The 24,243-nt window shown below is 38.9% G+C and overlaps 1 protein-coding gene across 5 annotated transcripts in view; it reads right to left on the minus strand.

The window, feature by feature from the left end:
* Window positions 1-24,243, minus strand: part of PAXIP1 (PAX interacting protein 1) — a 60,043-nt gene that overhangs the window by 33,968 nt on the left and 1,832 nt on the right. For 3 of the 5 annotated variants that reach the window (XM_073009541.1, XM_073009538.1, XM_073009542.1), the window contains exons 2-5: window positions 21,491-21,625; window positions 15,828-15,871; window positions 13,158-13,221; window positions 5,314-5,427 (exon numbers count right to left, since the gene is read on the minus strand). In XM_073009541.1, the coding sequence (XP_072865642.1) occupies window positions 5,314-5,427; window positions 13,158-13,221; window positions 15,828-15,871; window positions 21,491-21,625 (357 nt within the window). Of the gene's footprint in view, window positions 1-5,313; window positions 5,428-8,110; window positions 8,274-13,157; window positions 13,222-15,827; window positions 15,872-21,490; window positions 21,626-24,243 lie in introns of all 5 variants that reach the window. The other 2 variants (XM_073009540.1, XM_073009539.1) reach the window with 2 other exon arrangements.

Genomic DNA, 24,243 nt, shown 5'->3' on the forward strand with positions numbered 1-24,243 from the left:
CCTATTCAGATCTCCCCAGTAGTCTCAAAGGCTTTTAGTTTCCTCTTCAGTTGCACAGCTGTGTAACTTAGTTCATCCCCCAGTGTTAGCCACGTAGTTGTTTCCAGTGTTTCACCACTATGAAAAACTGGAGTTATATTTTATGACTTATTCCTAGGTTTTGGTGTTGAGGTTTGAAAAGAAATACAGATATAAGGCTTCATATCTATAACTACACTTCCCTTCCCAAAAAGGCTATAGCAATCACACTTCCAACAGCTATGTAAGAGTACATCAATTTACCTATACCCTTGATAATAAAATGTTTTATTCTTTATCCTAAAAATCATGCTGTTCTTAAATATTTAAAAGCATAAAATGTTATATAAATCTTTCCAGATGATAAATTTTTACCAGAGATCTTCAATTTCTGGACTACCCATCCCAGAAAAACCTGAGTTATTTTAGGAAAATATGAAGTCCAGGTATACAGCAAAATATTTACAAACCAATTAATACAAAAATATCATCTGTTTGAATAACATATGACTATATGTAATATGGCTTACATATTATTTTTCCAAGTTAAAAAGATATTTGTTGAAATAATAAAATACAAAAAAAGTTATTTAAATTCTGTTTTAGCAAATACCAAAAAACAAAACTATCGCCATGAAGAGGAGTCACTGAAAAATTTGGATATGAAAAAGATAATTTCACATTTAAAAAGCTGGGATCCAGCAGGCTCTTGAGTTCCTAGTTTGTATAGAATGCTGGCATTTCACATTTCAGAAATAACTTGACTATTTCCTATGGAAATCTAAGTAAAACATTTAGGTAAACAGTCTTACTATATTTCACTCAAGTTTTCTCTCGCTTTTCACAAGATAGGTAGTTTTTAATCACTGAAAGACAGTAACTGTTTAAACAAAGATGATTTAAGAGGAAAACAATGTTTAGATGCCTTTGCCTGACCCAATTTATCAACTAAATCATTCTAAATTTTGTATCCTCAAAACTTCTAACTCACGAAGTGCTAAGGACCTCAAGGGTCAACCATGTCCCCTCTCCCCAACAACTAATAACCATACCCTGTTTCTGTTGGTTTTAAGTTATAAATTCTTTCATTCTTTTCAATTTGAAACTTTTAAACTTCAAGAGTATAAAAGGTAGTTTTATTATGCCATTTGCACAAGCTTTTGCTATGTGCTCATTAAAAAAAATAAAAACAAACATTTACCTTAAAAAGAAATGTTATTTTTGAGTATAGTCAGCTGGTCTCTAGCACTCATAAAACTTATAAATTAAAAGAAACTATTTAAATTCACCACTATTAGGTTTACAAATTTATATCTGAATAGATTATAAAATACAATAATTTAAAGGAATGATAAAAATTCAGTCTTTTTTTTTTTTAAATTATACTTTAAGTTCTAGGGTACATGTACATAGCGTGCAGGTTTGTTACATATGTATACTTGTGCCATGTTGGTGTGCTGCACCCATCAACTCGTCAGCACCCATCAATTCGTCATTTACATCAGGTATAACTCCCAATGCATCCCTCCCCCCTCCCCCCTCCCCATGATAGGCCCCGGTGTGTGATGTTCCCCTTCCCGAGTCCAAGTGATCTCATTGTTCAGTTCCCACCTATGAGTGAGAACATGCGGTGCAAATTCAGTCTTTTTAAAGGGATTTAATTTTTCAAATATTTGTGGTTATTGAGTTACATAAGCCACAAACAACATAATCATGAATCAAGAACATAATGGCTAATTATAATTAACATTAACTTAAAACCATTTTGGTTTTATAAACAGACTATGCCAGAATATATGGCTCCTTCAGTTCATTTTATAGACTGGTGCTTCTCAGCTTTCAAGGGGTGAGTTAGAAAGAACCAGGGAAGAGGTGAGGTGAGGCAGGGAACACCATGCCATAGAAGGGTGCATGGCCTACCAGGATCCAATAGGAATGAAACACTATTGCCTTAAAGACAACAGACAGACATGAACACGAAGTCCAACTGTCACTTTCTGATCCTGTGATCTTGGTTGAAAGTAAGTCTGACACTAAAGAAGAGCTGTTACTACTCCCTGAAGTTTTGGAAATTTGTGAGAGCCTATCTTATTTGTCACAAAAGCTGGCTGGAAGGAAATGGTTGAGGCAATGCTAAGTCCTAGAATGATCAAGACAATGCTGCATAGTTGAGGAATTATCCTGCAAACATTCTGGTAATGTACCATCAGTCATATTTAAAAATGTATGAAGGTATGTACTTAATTTTCAAAAAAAAAAAAATCAAAGGAATTATTTCTAGCTTATTCAAAAATTTACTACAAGTTGGTCAGTTTTTTTTTAATCGAATTTCATTGGAAAATGTCACTAAGGGCAATGATCACTTATACCCTTTATGTCATCATTACAACAGATATACAACATTAATCTTTTTTTGCAGCTGCCATATTCATGACTGTAATATATAAAAATATATGCTCATATATGTAAGATACACATTTACAAATATCTTTTTTTTTTTTGAAGCAGGGTCTCACTCTGTTGCCCAGGCTGGAGTGCAATGATGCAATCATGGCTCACTGCAGCCTCAACCTCCCAGGCTCAAGCAATCCTTCCGTCCCCAGCTTCCCAAGTAGCTAGGACCATAGGTGTGAGTCACCACGTCCAGCTGATTTTTATTTTTTGTAAAGATGGGGTCTCACTTTGTTGCCCAGGTTGATCTCAAACTTCTAGGCTCAAGAGACCTCCCACCTCGGCCTCCCGAAGTGCTGGGATTTATAGGCATGAGCCACTGCTTCTGGCCCATGTAATATCTTACTACTTCATTGTCTTCTAGGGTAGTTATGCGTGAGCATTAAAAATTCTGGTTGTTTTTCATTATTAATTGCTCTCTTTCTCTTTCTTTACATGTGGGCATTATGACTTCTTAAAAATTAAGGGCTGGGCGCAGTGCTCACGCCTGTAATCCCAGCAATTTGAGAGGTCGAGGTGGGCAGATCACTTGAGGTCAGGAGTTCAAGATCAGACTGGCCAAAATTTGGTCTCTACTAAAAATACAAAAATTGGTCAGGTGTGGTAGCACGTGCCTGTAATCCCAGCTACTTGGGAAGCTGAGGCAGGAGAATTGTGTGAACCCGGGAGATGGAGGATGCAGTGAGTTGAGATCACACCAGTGCACCCCAGCCTGGGCGACAGAGTGAGACTCTGTCTCAAGAAAAAAAAAATTACTTAGGAACAGTAATGTGTACAGAACGGGGTTAGAGAAAGGAATGGTGGGTGTCTGTATTTCTGTTTTCTCAAGGGGACAGCAGGACTTCCTTCACTGCACGCTGCAAGCAGCACGGTACTGGCAATTAGTAAGTGCTCACTAATGGCTGCGTATTAGTGTTATTTTTATTACTGGCAAACACAAAATCTGCTTTTAACAAATATTTACCGTTGCAGAAGAAACACAGTAAGCATTAAAATAGCAGTTCATTTTTACCTATGTTGAATTAGTTCATGTAAAACTGGGAAATTAAAATTGGAAAAGCAAAAAAAGACTTATCTTTTCCAGTCCATAAATGAAATCAAGAATGAAGAACAAATACATTACATAAGACAATATTATAATTCCACTATTGACTTAGATAAGATAATCTCTCTATATATGCATAATACATTATACATAATATCATGTTTAGTATCAACTTTTAAAATATATGGAGTATTTGCTTTATCTAAATATAATTATAGTATCATATTTGTTGTCTTATTCACAAGCATGTTTTAGCCAAAGAAAATGATTTCTTTTAAGTGCCTCTTTGTTGGGATAAATAAAGTTCAATTAAAGTATTTATATATAGACCTTATGACTTAGATTTGTTTTTCCTTCCAAATAAAAATTTTAAAAGATTCCATTTTTAGCTATACACGTACAAATTAGTCTAAAGTCAATAAATACTTTAAAATACATACTATATCCTAAAGCCCAAAGAGTTACTAAGGATTTATCATCAAAATATTTTGGAAGGGGGAAAAACCCTAAATTAAGGCACTAGAATTAAAACATCAAATCACAATTCAAAACAGCTTTGACAAACCCACTCTGTTCACATAGTGCCTCTTAAATTATAATCCCAACTCAGTTAAAAAAGTTAAAGGTTTCATCTCCCCTTCAAATTAGCTATGTAAAAATCAAATAAATTTTTGCTATAAATCAACATTAATGTAAAAAGAACCCACTATTTTAACCAAAACATACTATTTCTCACTTAAATTGTCATGGAAAATATGTTTTTTACTTAAATTTTAGGAGTCACATCATAAATTTGATATAATGCTTTCTATAGAACAGTGGTTCTGAAACTTTAGTATGCATCAGAATCCCCCACCAGAGGGCTTGATCACACACTGACTGTTCGGCTCATTTGATTAGGTCCGGGAAGAGGCTGGACAGACTTCATTTCTTTTTGTTTTTTGAGACAGAGTCTCACTCAGTCACCCAGGCTGGAGTGCAGTGGTGTGATCTTGGCTCACTGCAACTTCCACCTCCTGGGTTCAAGCGATTCTCTTGTCTCAGCCTCCTGAGTAGCTGGGATTACAAGCACACGCCACCACGCCTGGCTAATTTTTGTATTTTTAGTAGAGATGGGGTTTCTTCATGTTGGTTAGGCTGGTCTCGAACTCCTGACCTCAACTGATCCATCCACCTTGGCATCCCAAAGTGCTGGGATTACAGGCGTGAGCCACTGCGCCTGGCCAACAGGCTGCATTTCTAACAAGTACCCAAGGAGGGCAGATGCTGCTGATCCAGGAACTCTTACTTGTGGAAACAAAATCCGTACAGCCACACCACTGCTCAAGGATGAGAGCCCTATGCTTATCAAGACAAAAGTCATTTTCATATATTCCAGATTATGAAGAAGAAAATATATCAAAAATTTCACTAAACGCATGCTTATAATTCTACCTGGTATGAGGTTTAAATAAAAAAAAAAAATGGTGAAGGGAACGAAAAATACATTTTTTTTAAACAAATAAAAATGAACCAAAGTTTTACTGGATTTGAAAGGAAATTCTTCAGATTAATAACATTTTCCTATTTTCCACATAAAATGAAGCCAAATTTCATAGTATTTAGAAGTTATATTTGGCTTACAATTTACAATCGTCTGACATCTTTTGTGGAATGAAGCTGGATATAAATAATATAAACCAATAAAATCAGCTTTTGTAAATGAAATATAATAATTTAAAAGAAGCTCAAAAAAGACATGTGATTACTAGAAATTCTTAAATGACATACAAAAAGAAGGCGGCACAAGAAATGCTTACCCCCTTTGGCTCTGGAACAATCAAATGCGTGCATTTCTTATTGAGGGTCAGCTGGCAGTCCCCCCCATAGAACGTAACCAAAGCCCACAGGGCACTTCTGTCTTCAGATGACACCTGATGGGAAGTTAGAAAGCAGGCTTTTACCATACATTTAAATCTGTGCATGGCTATATTTTCACTTTAGTAATATATTGCAACAACTCTGTTTCTCCCTTAATAAAATTAACCTAAGAATATCTGTAGAAAAAATAGAGAAGCTCTTAGCTATCTGCTTATTATAACAAAAATTTCACTCCTATCATAATAGTTTTACATATATAATTACTTATTTTTGCCTTGTCACCAAATGAATTTAAAAATATTTATATCCACATTCCAAAAAGCGGAATGGAGGATTATTTCAGTCTATAACAAAAACAGTCAGGGGAAAAAAAGCAGGAAGAACTAGTACACCATTCCAGCTTCCATTTGTGTCACTTTTGAAAATGTTTAAATACAACAGCAATATCAAAATCGTATTTTAGGAATGCCTTTATGCTAATGGATAACAAATACTAATTATGAAATGAATAAAATAAAAATAAAGATAAAAATATGGTGGCTTATAAGTTCAGGGGAAAATGTAAATATTACTTAACAAAGGAAAGAAAGAAGGCAAGCATAAAAGGAATAATTCTTATGCTTGCTCAGTGATGAAGTAACGACTCCAGATACAATGGCTTATGCGGTCAAACAGGCTTTCACTGTAACAATAGAAACAGCTACCATTTATTGCCTGCCTACTATGTGCCAGGAACTGTGCCAAGTGCTTTATCTATACAGCTAACCCTTCCAACCGCCATGTGAAACAGGAATCATTCGCCCCATTTTAAAGATAAGGAAACACACTAAATTACACCTAATAATTGGAAAAGCTGGCTTTTAAAACCCAGGTCTGTCTACACCCAGGTCTAACTCCAAACTGGCTTTCCACTGTTCTATAGTGCTTCTCTAAGGGCAGTTACTGCTGGGAAAGTCAAAAACAATTTCTAAAAAAATGAAATTTTAGAGTCTGAAAAGCAAAAGAACATTTAAGAAAAATAAAAATATAAGCATTAATTCTAAGATAATCATTTAACCAAGTAAATTTTTTCTGGATAAATTTATTGTAAGTTGAGGATTATAGTTGTTGAAGAATCCTGAACTTTGTCTCAAGTTAATGTTTTAAAAGTACTGATAATAGCGTGTTAATCTCTTTTTAACTGCCAGTATGCAGCTTGCAAATAATCTAGCATTCTTCATCTACTCTCATCAATTTTACAAACATTTCTAGAAATTATTTTGTATTACACACTACTCTATAACTAGTAACAAGAACATGTTAGCTTTCTAAAAATCACTTTTCAAATCATTATTTTATATCTTGTTAATTTAGTAAGTCAATGTCACATTTCAGAAGACTGGACCAGGTTATTTTTATTAGAGGCTTTCACAAAAACATTTATATCCTACAGCATTTGGAGAGTTGAGATTTAATTATATGATAATACAGATTAATCCAAGGAGTCATTATATAATCTTTATTAAAAATGAAATTAAAAACAATCTAGATATGCCTTTATTACCAAGATTTGCCTATATGTTCAGTTAAGTATTATTTTATTTTACTGACTGCAGTAAATCTAGTCCTATACCCTATTTGGCCTGTGTCACAGGCGTAGACCTCAACAGGGTGCAGTAGATTGCTGTGGAAAGAACATCAGCTAGGGAGGAATGGAGGAGACCCGGAATTAATACGATGCCTCCAATAACTCGCTTATGTCAACTTGGAAAACTTCCATGACCCAGATTCTTCACTGATGTACGTTTGGATTAAATGACTTTGAACATCCATACCAGCTCATTTAATGAATCTCCATCAGCATAATTAAGAATGCTCTTTCCACACCAAAATGTTAACAATAGTAACTTAGTGACAGGATTATGGGGACATTTTTATTTTCATTTTTATACTTTTCTGTATTTTCCAAATTTTCAAAAGCATTAATTTTATAATTGGGGAAAAGTGCTTTTCTTTTTAAAAAACCATCTTTCCAAAATACCAATGTTATCATGTTGGCTAATAATGTCTCCTCAGTGCTGTACGGCTAAAATCCAAAGGCTCCCCTGTGGTGTCCAGGCCCTTCCTGTCCGGCTGGCTCCTAACCACCTCCTCCTGCCCATGAGCACTGCCCCCGCGTGCACCTGCCGTCCTCACCACGTTCCACTTTCCTGTGCCCCGCTGTGCCCACCCTCTGACCTCCTCCTCTAAGACTCGGCTCAGGTGGCATTACCACTGTACTCCCACAGCAAGCTGGACAGAAATCTAAATACTTCTCACACTCTGCAACTATCTGCTTGCTTATCTGTCCTCCCAACTATACTCCAAAGCAACCAGGAGCAGAGGACTAGAATTTCAAGTCTGTGCCCCCCAGGAATAAAAGCTTTTGTTTAAACCAATCAGGAACACTCTCCCTTTTCCTTCTTCAGGCCTCACCACCCCCAATAAGACACTCCTTGATTCTAGCTTACAGGATTTTCTCCTTGTCCAGTCTTGATTATGAACTCTAACACTCCTTATAAAAGAGTCTTACATGATGTCCTCAACTTCTCTGAGATCTTTCACAGTACCTAGAACAGTGCAAGGCACATGGGTAGGCAGTCAAGAAATACTGTTGTTGAGATACAGAATGGAACGGACTTTTTAGGCTTCTAGATTTAAATCATGACCTGGCCAGGCTCTCCATTAATCACTCTTGACCTATTCCCCAAAACCTACCCAGCACATTACAACAGAGGCCTCAGCCTGCATCAATACCGGGTCAGAAGAAGGCAGATGATCTCTGTGCTTCCCAACTTCTGCTGGACAAGCTCCCTTCCCTACCTCTCCCTGGGAGAGCTCTGGAAGACTCCAACAAAGAGCTCCAGCTTGTATCAACACCCTGACGGGGAAAAGACAGAAGGTCACTGAGAACCACCAAGAAACAGTCCTTTTGTAAAGCTGGGGTCCTGCCTGGCATGTGCATGTGAGCGTGCGTGCGCATGGGTGTTCCAGTGTGCAGAAAAGGTGCAGATCCCTCTGACAGTCTCCAATCAGTGAGGACTAACCACTGTGAGCACTCCCTCCTGTTTCTGTACCTGGGGCCCACTTTCATTTTTGCATATGTTGCAACATACCATATTTGCCCAAGGTCTGACCCTCACAGACAGTATGTTTACTGAGAGAGAAATCGCATCTTAATTAATTTGTACCCCTTTGCATTGCTCCTGTCACAAAGGAAGTACCCATCAAGGATTTGTTGGATCAAAGTCCCTTAGCTGCACACTGTACATATGTTTGTTAATATATCTTAAAACCAAAATAACATTTTTTAGCAACCACAAAATATTAGTGCTCCCAATGCACTTTTCTTAAACTACAATTTCCAGGGTTTCTTCATAGAAGTGACTATTAAAGTCTTTCCCATCCCTATTTGAACAATCTTTCTCAACTTAAAAGAAATGTTTTTATTTTACCCCATGACACACTGGGGATTTCAGTTCCTCATGTTAAGTGATGAACTGCGGGAAGTAAAGCAAGTGGCCCACAAAGATCACACTAATTCTGGATTCTAATTTTTCTTATCCACTGAATTTGCTAAAAGGATATAAAATACTGTCAAAGATCTTGCTAACTAATTAAACTTTTGGCCACCATTGACCCAGCCACTCCCCTTGGTAAGTTTAGCACCAAGGTAAAATTCGACTTTTCATCTGACAGTGGGTGAGCAGGGCCTCTGCCCAGTTTGTCACCAGCAGAGCCCCTTCCCAGACCACACAATCGAATGACACTATTCCACTGCAAAGAATCAAGATATTCACGTTCTCTGAGCAGTTTGCTCACCCAGTTGTTTCTTTATGGATATCCATCCTCCTGTTCCCACAGGGACTACACTGGTGACTTCTCACTTGAGAACCCAAGAGGTACTTAGACCCCTCAGCCTGTGTGATGCTCACTGAGCCAGCTGATACTCCTGTATCACTTTCTACCATCCTTTTCCTCCGCTTCCTGGGTCACAGAATAGGACCTATGTACACACACAGCTATGTACAATTATCTTCTATCAATTTATGCTCTAAATCTTTACCTGGGTTGCTGTTACTTCCCAGCAATGAAAACAAAAATGATTAAATCTGACTTTATCTTGGCTTCTAAAAATAATATCCTACTCCTCCAGTATCATCTGTTTTCAAGCTCCTTCCTTTTTTCCTCCCCAAATCTCTCTACCAATGCGTGCTATCCAAGGCTCTACTCCCGGTTATCTGTTCCTCTCTCTATCATGCTCTGTGGGAATTTCCTTCATGCCACAGGATCTCCAAGTTCCTACACTTCCATATCTTATCAACAGCCCAAAGCGTGTTTCAAACCAGTGTTGCCATCTCCCTTCGCCAATCAGGATCCTCCCTATTTCCCAGCTCCATCAGCGATGCTGCCACTCTGCTGGTGCTCCCCAACTGAAACAATGACATAATCTTTGGCATCCACCATGGGATCTGGCGCAGGGAGGTATACAGTGAGCGTTGGCTTCTCACTCTTTGCACCACAGCATCCCACGTCCCCAATACCTGCTGAGTCCCATCTGTTGCTAAGTCCCATGTTGTATCTGCTACCCTGAATCCAATCTCCATTTGTCAAAACTCCAGCCTCTGTCCTGCCCTGCAAGTCATGCTCAGAGCTCCTGGACCAGTTTTACCTGCAATGATCACAAGTGATTCTAATTTTGTTTGCTTTTTGTCTCCCAAATTTTCTAAGGTAAGTATTTGTAACCCAAAATCAAACAACGAGGAAAAAAGGGTGATGAAGCATCCTGCTACCTACTTTAGCCAGTTCAAACTCATATACCTTGTTTTCCCATCGTGTCTATCCATCTACCTGCCTGACCATTTTTTCTTCTACATGCAAATGCACACCCTTGGCTGACACCAGTCTCCCCTTACCTAGCGTCTGTGTACTCCTGACTTCTCCTTCCACCTTGCTCTACGCAGAATGCCCTCCTCCCTTCCCATTTCCTCCAATTCTGTCCATTCTTTCAGGGCCACTCAAACCTTACATCCTCTCTATCAAGGCCTCCCTCATCTCGCAATCCAGACTGATGCCATCCTTCCTAAGCTCATACAGTCATACCTGTGCCCCCCCGAGTGGTCATATATGTATCCTGTATGTATGTCTATACTATACCTAATTTATTACATGTATTATATGACAATCTATCACAAATATAAACTCATAAACATAACTATTAGTTCTTTGGAAGACTAATAATATTCTCTGGTGCTAAACTCATAGTTAATATTTAACAATATCTAATTACCTCATTTGAAACCCTATAATCATCTTATACTCACATACTTTTGATTTTCTTATTTATTTCACCAAATCAAGTCTTCAAAATCCCATGTTACTGTGACCTTCATCTCTGAAAAATGCCCACAGGACTCCCTGTCCCTGTCCCAAACTCAGCGTGGCCCTTCGTCCTCTCTCCCTTTCTCATTCAATTGGAATCATTTCTGGATAGTCGGCTCTGAGTCTCTGAAACCCAGAAATCCAACCGATGCAAATAAAATTAAATGAAAAATTCACATTTTAGCCAAAGTACATTGTGTTTATACATAAGTAGTAATGTTTTCATTTTTAAAACTTTTCTGATACGTTGATTGTAAATTTGGAACATACAGAGAAGTAGAGGAAAACAATAAAAATTACATGTAACCATAGCACCCAGCATTTAAAAGGTTTTCTCATTTTAGCCAACTTTAAAGATCATTCATGTAAACATACACTTATAACAGATATGAAAAAACATTGCAAAATATAAATACCAACAAAATTCCTGTTAAAGAGAAAAAAAATAAGCCAACTTTGCTACTTGAAGGATCTCCATCAAATTAATGTCACAAAAACAAAAACAGGATTTTAGAGAACTTCCAGAATATAAGAGACACAAACAAAAACACAGTAACCACAGATAAATTTACTTATTACTTGGACAGAGGAAGGATCAAGTTCAGACAGGTGATATTCTTTGTATTAACTGTTGAGTCTGGCCAACAACCTAACAATGCTAAACCAAATACTACCCAGCTCCATAATCCTCTATCACAAAGGCATAAGGAAAAACAAGATTATAACCAAATTTCTTTCCATCTCACCTAATAACTTGAATGTGCCCTTTTCTCAAAGGTGTGCATAGAGAAAGATAACTAAACACTTTCTCAAAAGTATCACGTATGAGCACCAAAATGACAGCCTGGGATGAGGACTGTCAGGTCAAATGAGATGGGACATCCTACAGAGCACTTTTACCTTCCTAAGGACCACTAATTTTAAACAAATTACTCCACGTAATTTGTAAAACGACTTTAAACAATAACAATTTGATTTTTTTCAAATAGTTTTTATTACAATTTGAGGTTTTTCTTAGCTGGGAGTTAGAAAAACAAAATACAACAAAAAAAATTAAATATTCAGATACTCAGAACTAACCACTATTAACATTTTGGTTCCTCATTTCAGATAGCTCTCATATATTTGGTTGGTGTAATACTGTACATACCTAGGCTATGGCCTGCTTTTGTCATTTAAAACGTTTCCCATGTCTTTATATGTTTTCATAAAACAGAATTCAAAAATGGCTAAGCAGCTAGACTACTGTATAAGTATATACAATAGGTTTCTTAAACATTCCCAAATAGTGGATGATCTGTTTCCAATTTTACCATCTTATAAATAATGTTTATCAATAAATGTGAGCACCTTCTGTCCTTCCTTCTATCGACTTGGGATAAATTTCTTTTTCTTTCTTTTTTTTTTTTTTTTTGAGACGGAGTTTTGCTCTTGTTACCCAGGCTGGAGTGCAATGGCGCAATCTCGGCTCACCACAATCTCCGCCTCCCAGGTTCAAGTAATTCTCCTGCCTCAGTCTCCCAAGTAGCTGGGATTACAGGTGCGCGCCACCACACCCAGCTAATTTTGTATTTTTAGTACAGACGGCATTTCGCCACGCTGGCCAGGCTGGTTTCAAACCCCAGACCTCAGGTGATTCACCCCCCTCCGCCTCCCAAAGTGCTGGGATTATAGGCGTAAGCAACCACGCCCAGCCGACTTGGGGTAAGTTTCTAAACACAAAAGAAATGCAGGTGAAAACAAAATGAGTATTTTAAGGCTCGACACTGCTCCCCTTTCCTAGGAAGCTGCTGTGCTGACTCCCATTCCGGGCAGCAGGAAGCAGGCGTCTGTCCTCAGCATCTCCACCAACACTGAACACACTGTTACAAATTCCATGAGCACAAACGCTGATCTCATTGCTATTAAAATGTTCATGTCTTTGATTATAAAGTATAAAGTGCATCAAATGTTTTGTTACACTTATTATTAGTAATTCCTCTTTATAGATTCTAAATTCATTTCTCTGCCTTATCTGCTAAGGCCTTTTTTATTCTTATTGATCTGTATGATCCCTTTATTTATTAAGAAAATTCTTTGCCTGTATTTCTAACTGAATTTTCCTTGTCATCTTTTAATTTCATTTTTAATATTTTTTCATATTCAAGTTTTAAATCTTTTTCTTAATTATAAAGACCATTTTCACTCATTAAAAACTTTGTATCTTAAAAGCAAGCACAAATATTTAAATAATTTTAAGTGTCATGAGTTCATATTAAACATACAGTCAGTTTAGGAAATAGCTTCTCTAAAACTGGTTAACAAACAGGTCATAAATCCAATCATACAAAAACTCAGAAGTGTCACATATAAAGAACTCAAGACTAACTGTAACCATGCTTACCTGAGAAAGGCAGGCAGTGATTCCAAAAAAAATCTGACATGATTCTGGAGAAAAACCATTTACTCTGTTTTATAGTTATTAAGATTACAATGAAATAAGATTAGTGCAACCTGTACTTCACTAACAGACATTACCCACCCACTCCGTCCCCACTCAGTCCATTTAAGAAAGAGACAGACTTAAGATAGACAAAGAAGAGTACAGGGCAGAGTGGAATAGAGAGCAGTGGGTAGCACAGAAAGAACTGAGTGCTTTTCCGTAAAGTACATTTTGAAATCCAATCTCTCCACTTATATCATAAATCAAATGGGCAAAATACACTCACGGGGGAAGCCCTTTGATCTCTGAGAGCTAGCTAACTATATACACACATATAAACACACACATGCATATACACATACACCCACACACGAATGGCATAGCAGTTATTTTAAAAGCAAAATTAAAATGTCTTGCTTCTTTTAGAACGAAACGTTGTGACTGCCTCTGTTGCACAGTAGAAAGAATCCTTCATAAGGGCTTGACTGAGCTCTAGTTTTATTATCTCCGCTAACTTTGTGAACTTAGGCAAGACAACTGTGAGCTTCAATTTCCCCTTTTTTGAAACAAAAGTTGGAATATATGATTCCAAAGATCCTTGCTATTTCTAAAGCTGATCTTGAAAATTCATTCAAAATGATTAATAAGCACTTACTAACACATCACACACTGCAAATTTAACAAGACACAAGGCAGTCATGATCTCTACATGCCTGTAATTCACAGGCTATTCAGAGCAAACAATGACTTTTTTTGAATAATCTGGAGTGTGCAGAATTCAAAATGGGTTAAAGTATTGCTTCTCTTTCCCTATAGGAGAAAAATATACTGATTGAGATAGGTGAATCAAGAAAAATATCAGTTTAAAAATTCTATTCCAAATTTGAAGTCTCCTATACAGTTATACAGATGAATCTTATAAACATTTGAGACTTCCCTGGCTGTAAAAAAAACTCTGTAGATTGCAATGATATCTTCAGCCCCATTACCCAAGATCTGTTTCCATCTTCCAACCTAACTAAGCTCATGGATTTTCTACTTCCAAAGACTTGGGGAAATATTAACAAAGGCAAATCTCAGAGCACACTGTCTACCAGTGAGTCTCCCGGGCTCCCTTGTTTGTTTTTGAGATGGAGTCTTGCTTTTGTCGCCCAGGCTGGAGCACAGTGGTACAATCTTTTGTTCTTATGGATGGGCAAGTAAGAGCTCAAAGAAGATCCCAGTGGCCGGGCGCAGTGGCTTACGTCTGTAATCCCAGCACTTTGGGCGGCCGAGGCGGGTGGACCACAAGGTCTAGAGATTGAGACCATCCTGGCCAACATGGTGAAACCCCATCTCTACTAAAAATACAAAAACTAGCTGGGCATGGTGGCGTATGCCTGTAGTCCCAGTTACTCAGGAGGCTGAGGCAGGAGAATTGCTTGAACCCGGGAGGCAGAGGTTACAGTGAGCCGAGGCGGTGCCACAGGACTCCAGCCTGGGCGACAGAGTGAGACTGTCTCAAAAAAAAGAAAAAAAAAAAAAAAGAACTCAGCTTCTTAAGGAGTCTTGTATAGAGAATAAATGACATAGAACAGCAAGACCAGCCTCTTAGCTCTATTCCCAGTCTTTTTCACTTCTTATAAAAGTGATAAATAACAACAAAATAAAAACAGGAACTAATTTCCTCCAACTCTTTAGGCTATGTACAAGAAAATATTAAAACTTCTGAGTTGGAGTTGCTAAAGTTCTACACATCCTCCAAGAAGAACTGCTTGTAGAGGAATGTTTTCTCTATTTCTCTATAAATATTTCATGATAAGTTTCCTTCCATCTGCATTGACTCAATGGGTAATAAGTGCATTCAAGGGAACTGCCTGGCATAGCTGCAAGATAAAATAGAGCACATGACATAATCTCTTGCCAGGTCTAAAATTTTAGCAACTGTATGGTATCAGGTACTTGCAAAAGAAATGATTTCCACAAGCAAGTTACACTTGAAATAACAGTCCCATGAAGCATCATCCTTTTAGGATGAAAAGGGAGCCACCAGGCCTAGGAGAATAAACAGGAGGCCTACAGAATGCATCATTTCTGACTCCTGACACACTGCCAGGGCAGGGGCACTTCCATTAATGCTCCATGAACGAACAATGCAAGCAAGGAAGCTCCCTGAGGGCAGAAATGGTCTTCTTCACCACTCTATTTTCAATACTCAACCCACAGCACATGTGCACTGAATCAATAATCCTTCTACCCAATGCAATTACAAGGATTCACAATGCATGTTATAAATTTTCTTCTCATTTCTCTTCCCCAATTTACTCTTCAAACAATTCAAATAAGACTTAGAATTTTAGAAATATTCCTCATCTAGCTAGCACCACAAAAGTTGAAGAGAACCGGAGCTCCTGCCTCCAGCTCCTGGCCTAGAGCTACTTGTCACAGCTAAGCCCCCTTTTAACATGAGTAATGACAATATCAGGTACACAAAATTTGAAACAGGATGGAAAATAGTAGGAATATAAGATGCAGACAAAACAATCTGTCCTAACGAATGAATCCACTTTTCACTCCGTTAACTATCATTTCTTTCAGTCTTAAACCCAGAGTTACCCTTTCCCTCCTCCCCCACTAAAAAAAAAAGGATACGGCAGAAGAGCTCCACACTGAACGGACAGAATCACCCAAGAAGGCTGAAAAAGAAAAGATTAAATCAAAAAGTATTCTCAATTTACAAGTGGCATGATACTATTTTACTAGTGTTGTTCTTAGAAATTAAAAGTCTTTGTTATAACCTATTTTAAAACATCCACATTACAAGTATGAATATTCAAATAGAAATATTATAGTCAAAGATTAGTTACTAATACCCAAGATGAAAAATCCAATTATAGAATGAAGCACTACCATATATTTTTTTAAATTATGTATAAACATTTAAGTTCCAGGTTTACTTATTACTGCTGACCCCACGATTAGGACAGGGGAAATGCCACCCATCCTGCCCCACCACCACTGCCACCTCATCCAGGGCATAGTCAGCCCCTCATATGCTCCCTTCTTGAATCCCAAATTCAATCAAGTCTAAATTCATGAGGTGTTTGTTTGTTTTAGTGAAGTCAAGTAGATACAATGTTTGTAAGCCATAAAAATTATTTCTAACTGCCTGAAAACCTTTTTTATAAATTCTAAAAACTGAGATTAATTATAAAACAGATTAATTACTACCTTTCTGGGTAATTTATATTTTTGAAAATTTTTGAATTTTTGAAATTTTTTGAAATTTTTGAAAAATTATCCTGTTTCTATGTTTAATTTTTATAATTACACAAATCATTATCCTGATAGCTCTACTTCACAAAATTACTATCTAAAAATGTAGTAATGTCCCCATTACTACATTCTGGAAGGCAGCTGACTTCCAGAAACTTCAGCCAACTGAAACATACATATATACTCATTACCTACCCATCAATTCATTCATCAAATATTTATTGAGAATCCATTTTATGCAGAGATGGTGCAAGGTGCTGGGGATGTAACAATGAAAAAGAGAAAGGAAGTCTTTGCTCTCTTGCAACTCATATTCCAAGCTAATGATCTTCAAGCCATTTTTGTCATGTACACCTTAAATAAATTTCCGACAATGAAACGCCTCCCTTATCATGTTTTAGATGACATCTACAATTTTTCAGCATAACTCTAAATAAGCGTATTTTCTGTGAGAAGAGGAATATTAAACATTTTATAAAATGAAATAAAGATTGGCCGCTGTGCCTGGGATAATTATTTCATGATGATTTGACATTTACCAAAGGTTTTAAGTAAGTTATTGGATTAGTTATCTGAAATCTGAAAGAAGGCACTTAATTTTTCTATCTACGTGCCTTATCCAACATATCTTCACATTTTTTTGATAGTCCTAGAAAAATTCCAGTTAAATTTTAAAAAATGAGCCAGCATCAGGAATCTATATTGGCCTTGACACTTCTGAATTCAGAACACCTTCATGTGGACCAAGCTCTCCTCTCAACAGCGACACCCAGAAACCCCTCTCTGCTCATGATGCCATGACTGAGCACTAAGGGAAGAGTCCCTAAAACCAGTCTTTCTAGTTGTCCTTCCGTCTGCTGTCCACGAGAATTTTCAGAGCCTGGGGCAATGCACTATAAGATTAGGATGGGTGAAGGTCTGATTCTTCCATGTAAAGTGGGAGGGGCCACTGTGACCACAGGTGTGTTCTCAGGCAGCTTTAGGAAGGGCCAGTCTGGAAATGTTATCTATTACCTTACAACCATCCACGCAGCACACATGCTGAAAATCTCCCTCCAGGGAGCTTGGGTAGGATATCCCAGTTTAAAGACTGCTGGCTATCATAAAGTCCCATCCAGGCAAAGTAGAATCACTGAGGCCCTACTTTAGTTAAGTTTAGATAAAATAATGCAAAATTAGGATGTAGGCCACAGTATAAAGCAGAAATGGAGAACTATAAAAGCAAAGTAATAAGAAACTATTTATCCTAAAGGCAAAGAACAATATAAAAAAAATAAGCCGGTTGAGCGCAGTGGCTCATGCCTGTAATCTCTCAGCACTTTGGGAGGCCAAGGCGGGCAGATCACTTGAGGTGAGAGGTTTGAGACCAGACTGGCCAACATGGTGAAACTCCGTCTCTGCTAAAAATACAAAAATTAGCCAGGCATGGTGGCTTGCGCCTCTAATCCCAGCTACTTGAGAGGCTGAGAGAGGAGAATCGCTTGAACCCTGAGGCAGAGGTTGCAGTGAGTTGAGATCACACCATTGCACTCCAACCTGGGAGATTCTGTCTCAAAAAAAAAAAATTAAATAAAATAAGCCCACTACAAGTCAGCAAAATTAACATTTCCAAAGTTACCCAAAGGCCACTGAGAAAAATATCTCAATTAAAAACAATAATTTAAAAAGTTTTGGTGCTCAAAGAAACAAGTTTTAAACATTTATAAGATTCAAATATGTAAATGATAGATAAACTGCCACTGTGTATAAAGATGCCTTATTTTTAAAATGCATTGTCAAACTTCCTATCAAGGTAAAGGCCAACGGATATGCCTCTAGGGAACCAGGTCTCAGCCTTCAGTCATATGAATTCAGACTCAACTATTAGCAGCCGGATCCAAAATAAGACAGGCCCATAAGGTTCAAACTAAGAATATCAGGATCTACTTGAAATATCTTAGAGTGAAGGCAAACTGTTGGATCAGCTCTGAAATACTCTATCACCTTGTAATGTAACGCAATAGTCCCTGGACAATACAGGTGCTGCCACAAATTACAAGCAGGCTGGAATGCTACTGGGTACAGATGAAATACGTCTGTCACTCATTTTAAAATACTATAGCCAGAGGGGGAAAAAGCTGAGTTTGAATACAGTAAAATACCTTGGCAAAATGATGATAATCCTAGAAGCTAACTGTTAATTGTACAAGTAATGGGTATTTCTACTTAGCCTTATATACTGACTTTCCTAGGAATATGAATACTGTGTAAAATGAAGGAAGACTGCTTTGTTTAGCTCAGAACTTTACAGGAATTGATCACCATTCTGAAATGTGGCAACCCCACTTGTGGGGTATGAGATCATTCTGCAATTGCAGCAGCTACAGGCAGTGACTCTACATATAGCAAAAGCCATGCCCAAGTGTTTACACATTGAAATATATATTTATTATTTACTTTCCTTTTATTTCACCTTCACATTTCAGTTTAGGCAACACATTTCAGTTTATATATACATATTTTAAAGGTTTATATATACATGTATTTAAATGAATCGAATACATATCGATTCATTTCTGTATAATGAGGGGCATGCTACAAAGTATTAATTACAAAAAGGGGGTTTGGGGTCAGGCAGGTTTAAGAACTACCTCTGGTAGTTGGCCTGGCAACAATCACCTAGGCCCCAAGGACGTGTTAGGAAGATTACCCTTTCACATAAAATCTGCATAAGATATGCAAAGTCACTTTAATGAGACAATAGCTCCAGGCTATTTTCTGAGAGAAAGAAAGTTTGTAGGAAGGGGAAGGAAGGGACAGATACTGTTCCTACAGCAGTACAAGGAAGCAAGCCAGGGACAAAAACATGTTCCAAAGAGGGTGCCCCAGCTCAGGACCTCATCCCTGCGGTAAGTCACACAAAGGGGCATTGGGTAAACGAACCAGGAAACCTGCTGATACTCAGTCTCCACAAAGGAGTCTGTACCCACGGCAAGCCTGAGTGGGCCACACTGAACCGGGCCCATTAGTGCATGGACATGACCATTACCACCACAAATTCATAGTCATTCTGACTTCTACAGCAGTCTCAAGTATGGTTTATAAACAGCTTGTCTTGAGACAGATCCACTTTCAGATTTATTTCCGAAATTCGAGTTTGTGGCCGGGCGTGGTGGCTCACACCTGTAATCCCAGAACTTTGGGAGGCTGAGGCACGCAGATCACTTAAGGTCAGGAGTTCGAGAACAGCCTGGCCAACATGGTGAAACCCCGTCTTTAATAAAAATATAAAAATTAGCCGGGCGTGGTGTCGCACGCCAGTAACCCCAGCTACGCGGGAGGCTATGTCACAAGAATCACTTTAACAGTGAGCAGTGACCAGAGATTGCACCACGGCACTCCAGACTGGGTAACAGAGTGAGATACCATCAGGGAAGGGGAGGAAGAAGGGGAAGGAAAGGAAAAAGGAAAGGCAAGGAAAAAGGAAAGGCAAGGAAAGGAAAGGAAAAGAAAAGAAACTCGAGTTTGTAAAACTACAAGGCAGTTTCCGACCCTGGGTACTGGGGAAGTCACCACTTCCCAGCAGCCAGGCGGCTTCTCTGGCCCCGCAATTTGACTTAATGGCAATCTTTCTATTTTTTTTCCCTTTTCCTTTTTGTTTAAGAGATGGTGTCTCACTGTGTTACCCAGACTGGAGTACGGTAGCTATTCACAGGCGTGATCACAGTGCATGGCAGCCTTGAACTCCTGGCCTCAAACAATCCTTCCACCTCAGCCTCCTAAGTAGCTGGGACTACAGGTGAGTCCCACTGCACCAGGCTGGCAATCTTTCTTAATTCCTAACACTGTTATTGTTAAACCACGGTAACTTTCATACAGATTTTTTTTAAGGCAAAGCATTTAACAACATGAAAAGGGAAAAAATGGTAGTAGTATAGAACTATTTTAAAACAAATACTTAATAGAGAAGATCTGAAATAAAATTGAAGCATTGGAATTACAAAATTTAACAAATTTTTAAAATATACATTTTAACAGATGTCAACTAACTTATTAGCTATAACATAATACAGTAGGTGGATAAACAAAATCTGAACAATTCTTCCACCAGCTGAATCCCCCATTTTCTGCAACAAATTACCCATAGGTCAAGCTAGATACACCCCAGACGACCACTGGGTAGACAATGTGACAAAGGTCATTGTGACTCTTGTCAGAAAAGAGTTCAACAACATAGTTAATGGGGGACTCCTTTCAGCTAACTGAAAATGAGGACAACTTGCCACAAATGAGGGATGGAAAGTAACCCTGTCCTAAGAGTTACCTCCTGACAGGCCTTAGCCTGCTTTTGGAATGAAATACACTCATGATAATTCAAACACCCATCTGATTCAAGGCATCAGATCTGTTTCCCATGACAGGTTTCCTTGGCTCAGAAAACTTCCAAGCAGGGGTAACATGGGACGAGTTCTGTAGCAGGCATAAAGGATGACCTAGGATGACTTATGACATACAGAAACCATGCTCTACCTTGGTTTAGCTGAAAGGGCCTGAAGCTCATGGAAGTTACTCAGATGTTAAAGATGTCCACAGTTATCTGGCAACTTTCCACATAAAACAGGACTTCAGGGCCAGGCATGGTGGCAATGCTGTAACCCCAGCACTTTGGGAGGCTGAGGCAGGTGGATCACCTGAGGTCAGGAATTCAAGACAAGCCAGGTCCAACATGGTGAAACGCTGTCTCTACTAAGAATACAAAAATTAGCCAGGTATGGTGGCAGGCACTTGTAATCCCAGCTACTCGGGAGGCTGAGGCACGAGAATCACTTGAATCCGGGAGGCGGAGGTTGCACTGAGCCAAGATTGCACCACTGCACTCCAGCTTGGGCAACAGAGCAAGATTCCAGCTCAAAAAAGTAAATAAATAAAAAAATAAAAATAAAAATAAATTAAAACAGGACTTTAGCAAAGATACTGAGAAGAGCTATATTGAAAGTTCAAGATACTGCCTGCAAGATACATGAGGAAAAGATATAAAACAAATTCTATTTACTACTGACCTTTACCACAGGTAAGTCAAAGACTTCCCGAGCTTCTCCCACCTCTGGATTGTCCCCATCCTCTGAGATTATGTGTGAGGCTAGTGCATTGTAGGAAACTTCCTTCGCTTTTCCAGCCTTGAGAAGCTGAATAACCTAAAAAACAAGAAAACCCACACAAATTAAAATGGGCAATAGTGTACTGCACTCTTGAATTACAGAAATAATTATTGGGTATAAAGCAATTTTTAATAAAAACACACCATGTTCCCCACATAAAAATTAACAGCCTTTTACTCTGAATAATATGCCAATGAAACTTCTGGGGACAATCAAAAGCAGCAAATCTTGATTCACCGACCAACTAATGGAGGCTATTGTGAGTCAAGTACTGGACATGGTCTGTCCTCAAGACAGATGGGCTGGACAAACCAGGAGACAGCACAATCACTGCTGCGGTGGGGCCACGCACATGGCGCTCCTGAGCTTCCAACTTAAAGGCTGGGGCATGTGGAGTTTCACCACAATTAGGGAAAGATTCTGCAAAAGGAGATACGTGAGCAGAACCCTCGTGAACGTCTGGGTGTCAGGCAAAAATCTATACATCAAGAAAGAGGGAGCAGTGTTGAAGGCACTGAACAGGTGAATACAGAGCAGACCATAAATGGGCTTTCTTACACACCACACAAAAAAGTCTGTGCTTCATTCTGGGGTATATGCAGGGCCACTGAAGGATTTCACACAGGCAAAGTAGCACAGATTTCCTACAAAGACGACTGTCCATGTGAAAAGAATGGATTGGGTGGGCTGGCTGGGTTTGGTTGGCTGGGTGACTAAAGACAAGAGGCCCATTAAGAAACAAGTGCAATAACCCAGGTGAAAGAGGCATCCACTAAAGGGATGTCATGAGGGGCAGAAAGGAGGAAGAGGTGAGAGAATCGGCAAGCCTTGGTGTCCGGAAGGGGTATAAGCACGAGAGCAATGTCCATACTGAAATGGTGGTAAGTACCACTCACTGAGGAACACGTTAGAAGGCTGGCAGGTGGGGGACGCAAGGACGTGTTTTAGTTTGGGCATGCCATTTTTGAGGGGCCATGTGTAATATCTGGCAAGAGGCATCCAGTTGCAGCTAGGAAAAGATGTGGATCTCCCTGACAGAAAGTCATCAGCATATTACACAGACAGGAGCCACAGCCATGAGCATGAAGGTGGTTGCGGTGCAGAGTGGCAGGGGACCTAGAGAACAGACACAGCAACTGATACTTCAGGGACAGGTAGGAAAGTGCAGTATCACAGGAGACGAGCATCAGCACAAGCCAAGGAAGTGAGGGTTAAGGAAAAGCCGACGGTCAAGCGCTTCAGAAGAGGTGGGAGTGTCTAAGCTGACAGTGCACACCAACTGTCAAAGTGACATGGTGCCCACAAAGCTCAAGTGCCACAAGGGCAACGCCCTCTTCCAGGTCCCCTCTCTGCAGCAGAGAGCTTTCTTTTTTCACTTATTAAACTTTTGCTCCAACCTCGAAAAAAAAATAAATAAATAAAGTGACCCACAAGCTAGACAACCTTTTCAGAATACTTTACTGACCACTAATAGATATGAACTAGAGAAGAGGCTCAATATTTAATAAGTGAAAAAACAATGGTCGCTGGCCATGGGCCACTTTAACCTTTCTTCCTTCCCTTGACCTCTAAGAATTTTCAGCTTCACTCATTCATTCGACTGGTTTTCAGAAAAGGCACCCCTCCTTTTCCTATCCTCCAGTCTGTTTCTGATTCTACTGCCTTCTTCATGAGTCTCCCTGTCCATAGCTATGTTCCTACCACCCGTAAACAGTGAAATTGCCCACATCCTTCCACACGCTTGTGATGTAACACAGATCCCTCCCCAGCCCTCTCTTCCCCAGGCACCTTCTCTATTTCCTTCTCAGGACAAATTTCCTGAAGAGTCTAACCTTTCTGTTCTCAGTTTCCATTCACTCTTCAACTCCCTGCAATCCAGCCCCTTCCACCAACACTCTACCAAAAACACTTTACTCGATTTTCACGAACTTTGAGGATGTCAAAACCAATAGCTTCTCCTCAATCTCCACACTACTGAATATCTTAATAGATTTATCTCAAGTCACTCTGTTCCAGATATAGTGATCATCCTGATGTATCCCAAACGCACGAATGCCTCATTCCTCAGCACATAGCTCCACATGAAAATATTCCTTCGTGTTCTTAACTTCTGCTTATCTCAAAACTCAACTGAAATGACATTTCAGTGGCGTCTACTGTGCACCCCAGTGGAGAAATCTGCTACACCTTGTACTGTGATGTGTGCTCCCTTCCCCACCAATGAGGGGCGCTCAAGGGCAGGTACCATGTCCTCTTCACCTCTGTATTATACCTGGCACCTAGTCCATGCCTGCCTCATACTAGATGGTCAACACGTGAACTTATAATAATTCACAATCACAAGAGTCAGAGAATCAGATGTCCAGGCTCAAAACTTTTCAGAAAATACAGTTTCAGATGAAAGCGGTTTGCCAAGGACATTTTTAAGCACTTAGATTTCATTCATAGTCGAGTAAATATGGTTCCAGTTCAACTTGTTCCAGGTTTTCAGTAACATTTGGTTCAACTCCCCTGAAAGAGCCAAAGTCCTAAAATGAAACATGAAGGCAAGGAAGGAGGCGGAAGAGAAAAATGGTGGATAGAAAAAAAAAAAAAGGAGGGGGTCGCGGAATCATCATCAATACTCGAAAAAGCTCATACTGTTACAGGCACTA

This window comes from Chlorocebus sabaeus, chromosome 21, assembly GCF_047675955.1.
Source record: "Chlorocebus sabaeus isolate Y175 chromosome 21, mChlSab1.0.hap1, whole genome shotgun sequence".
NCBI lineage: Eukaryota > Metazoa > Chordata > Mammalia > Primates > Cercopithecidae > Chlorocebus > Chlorocebus sabaeus.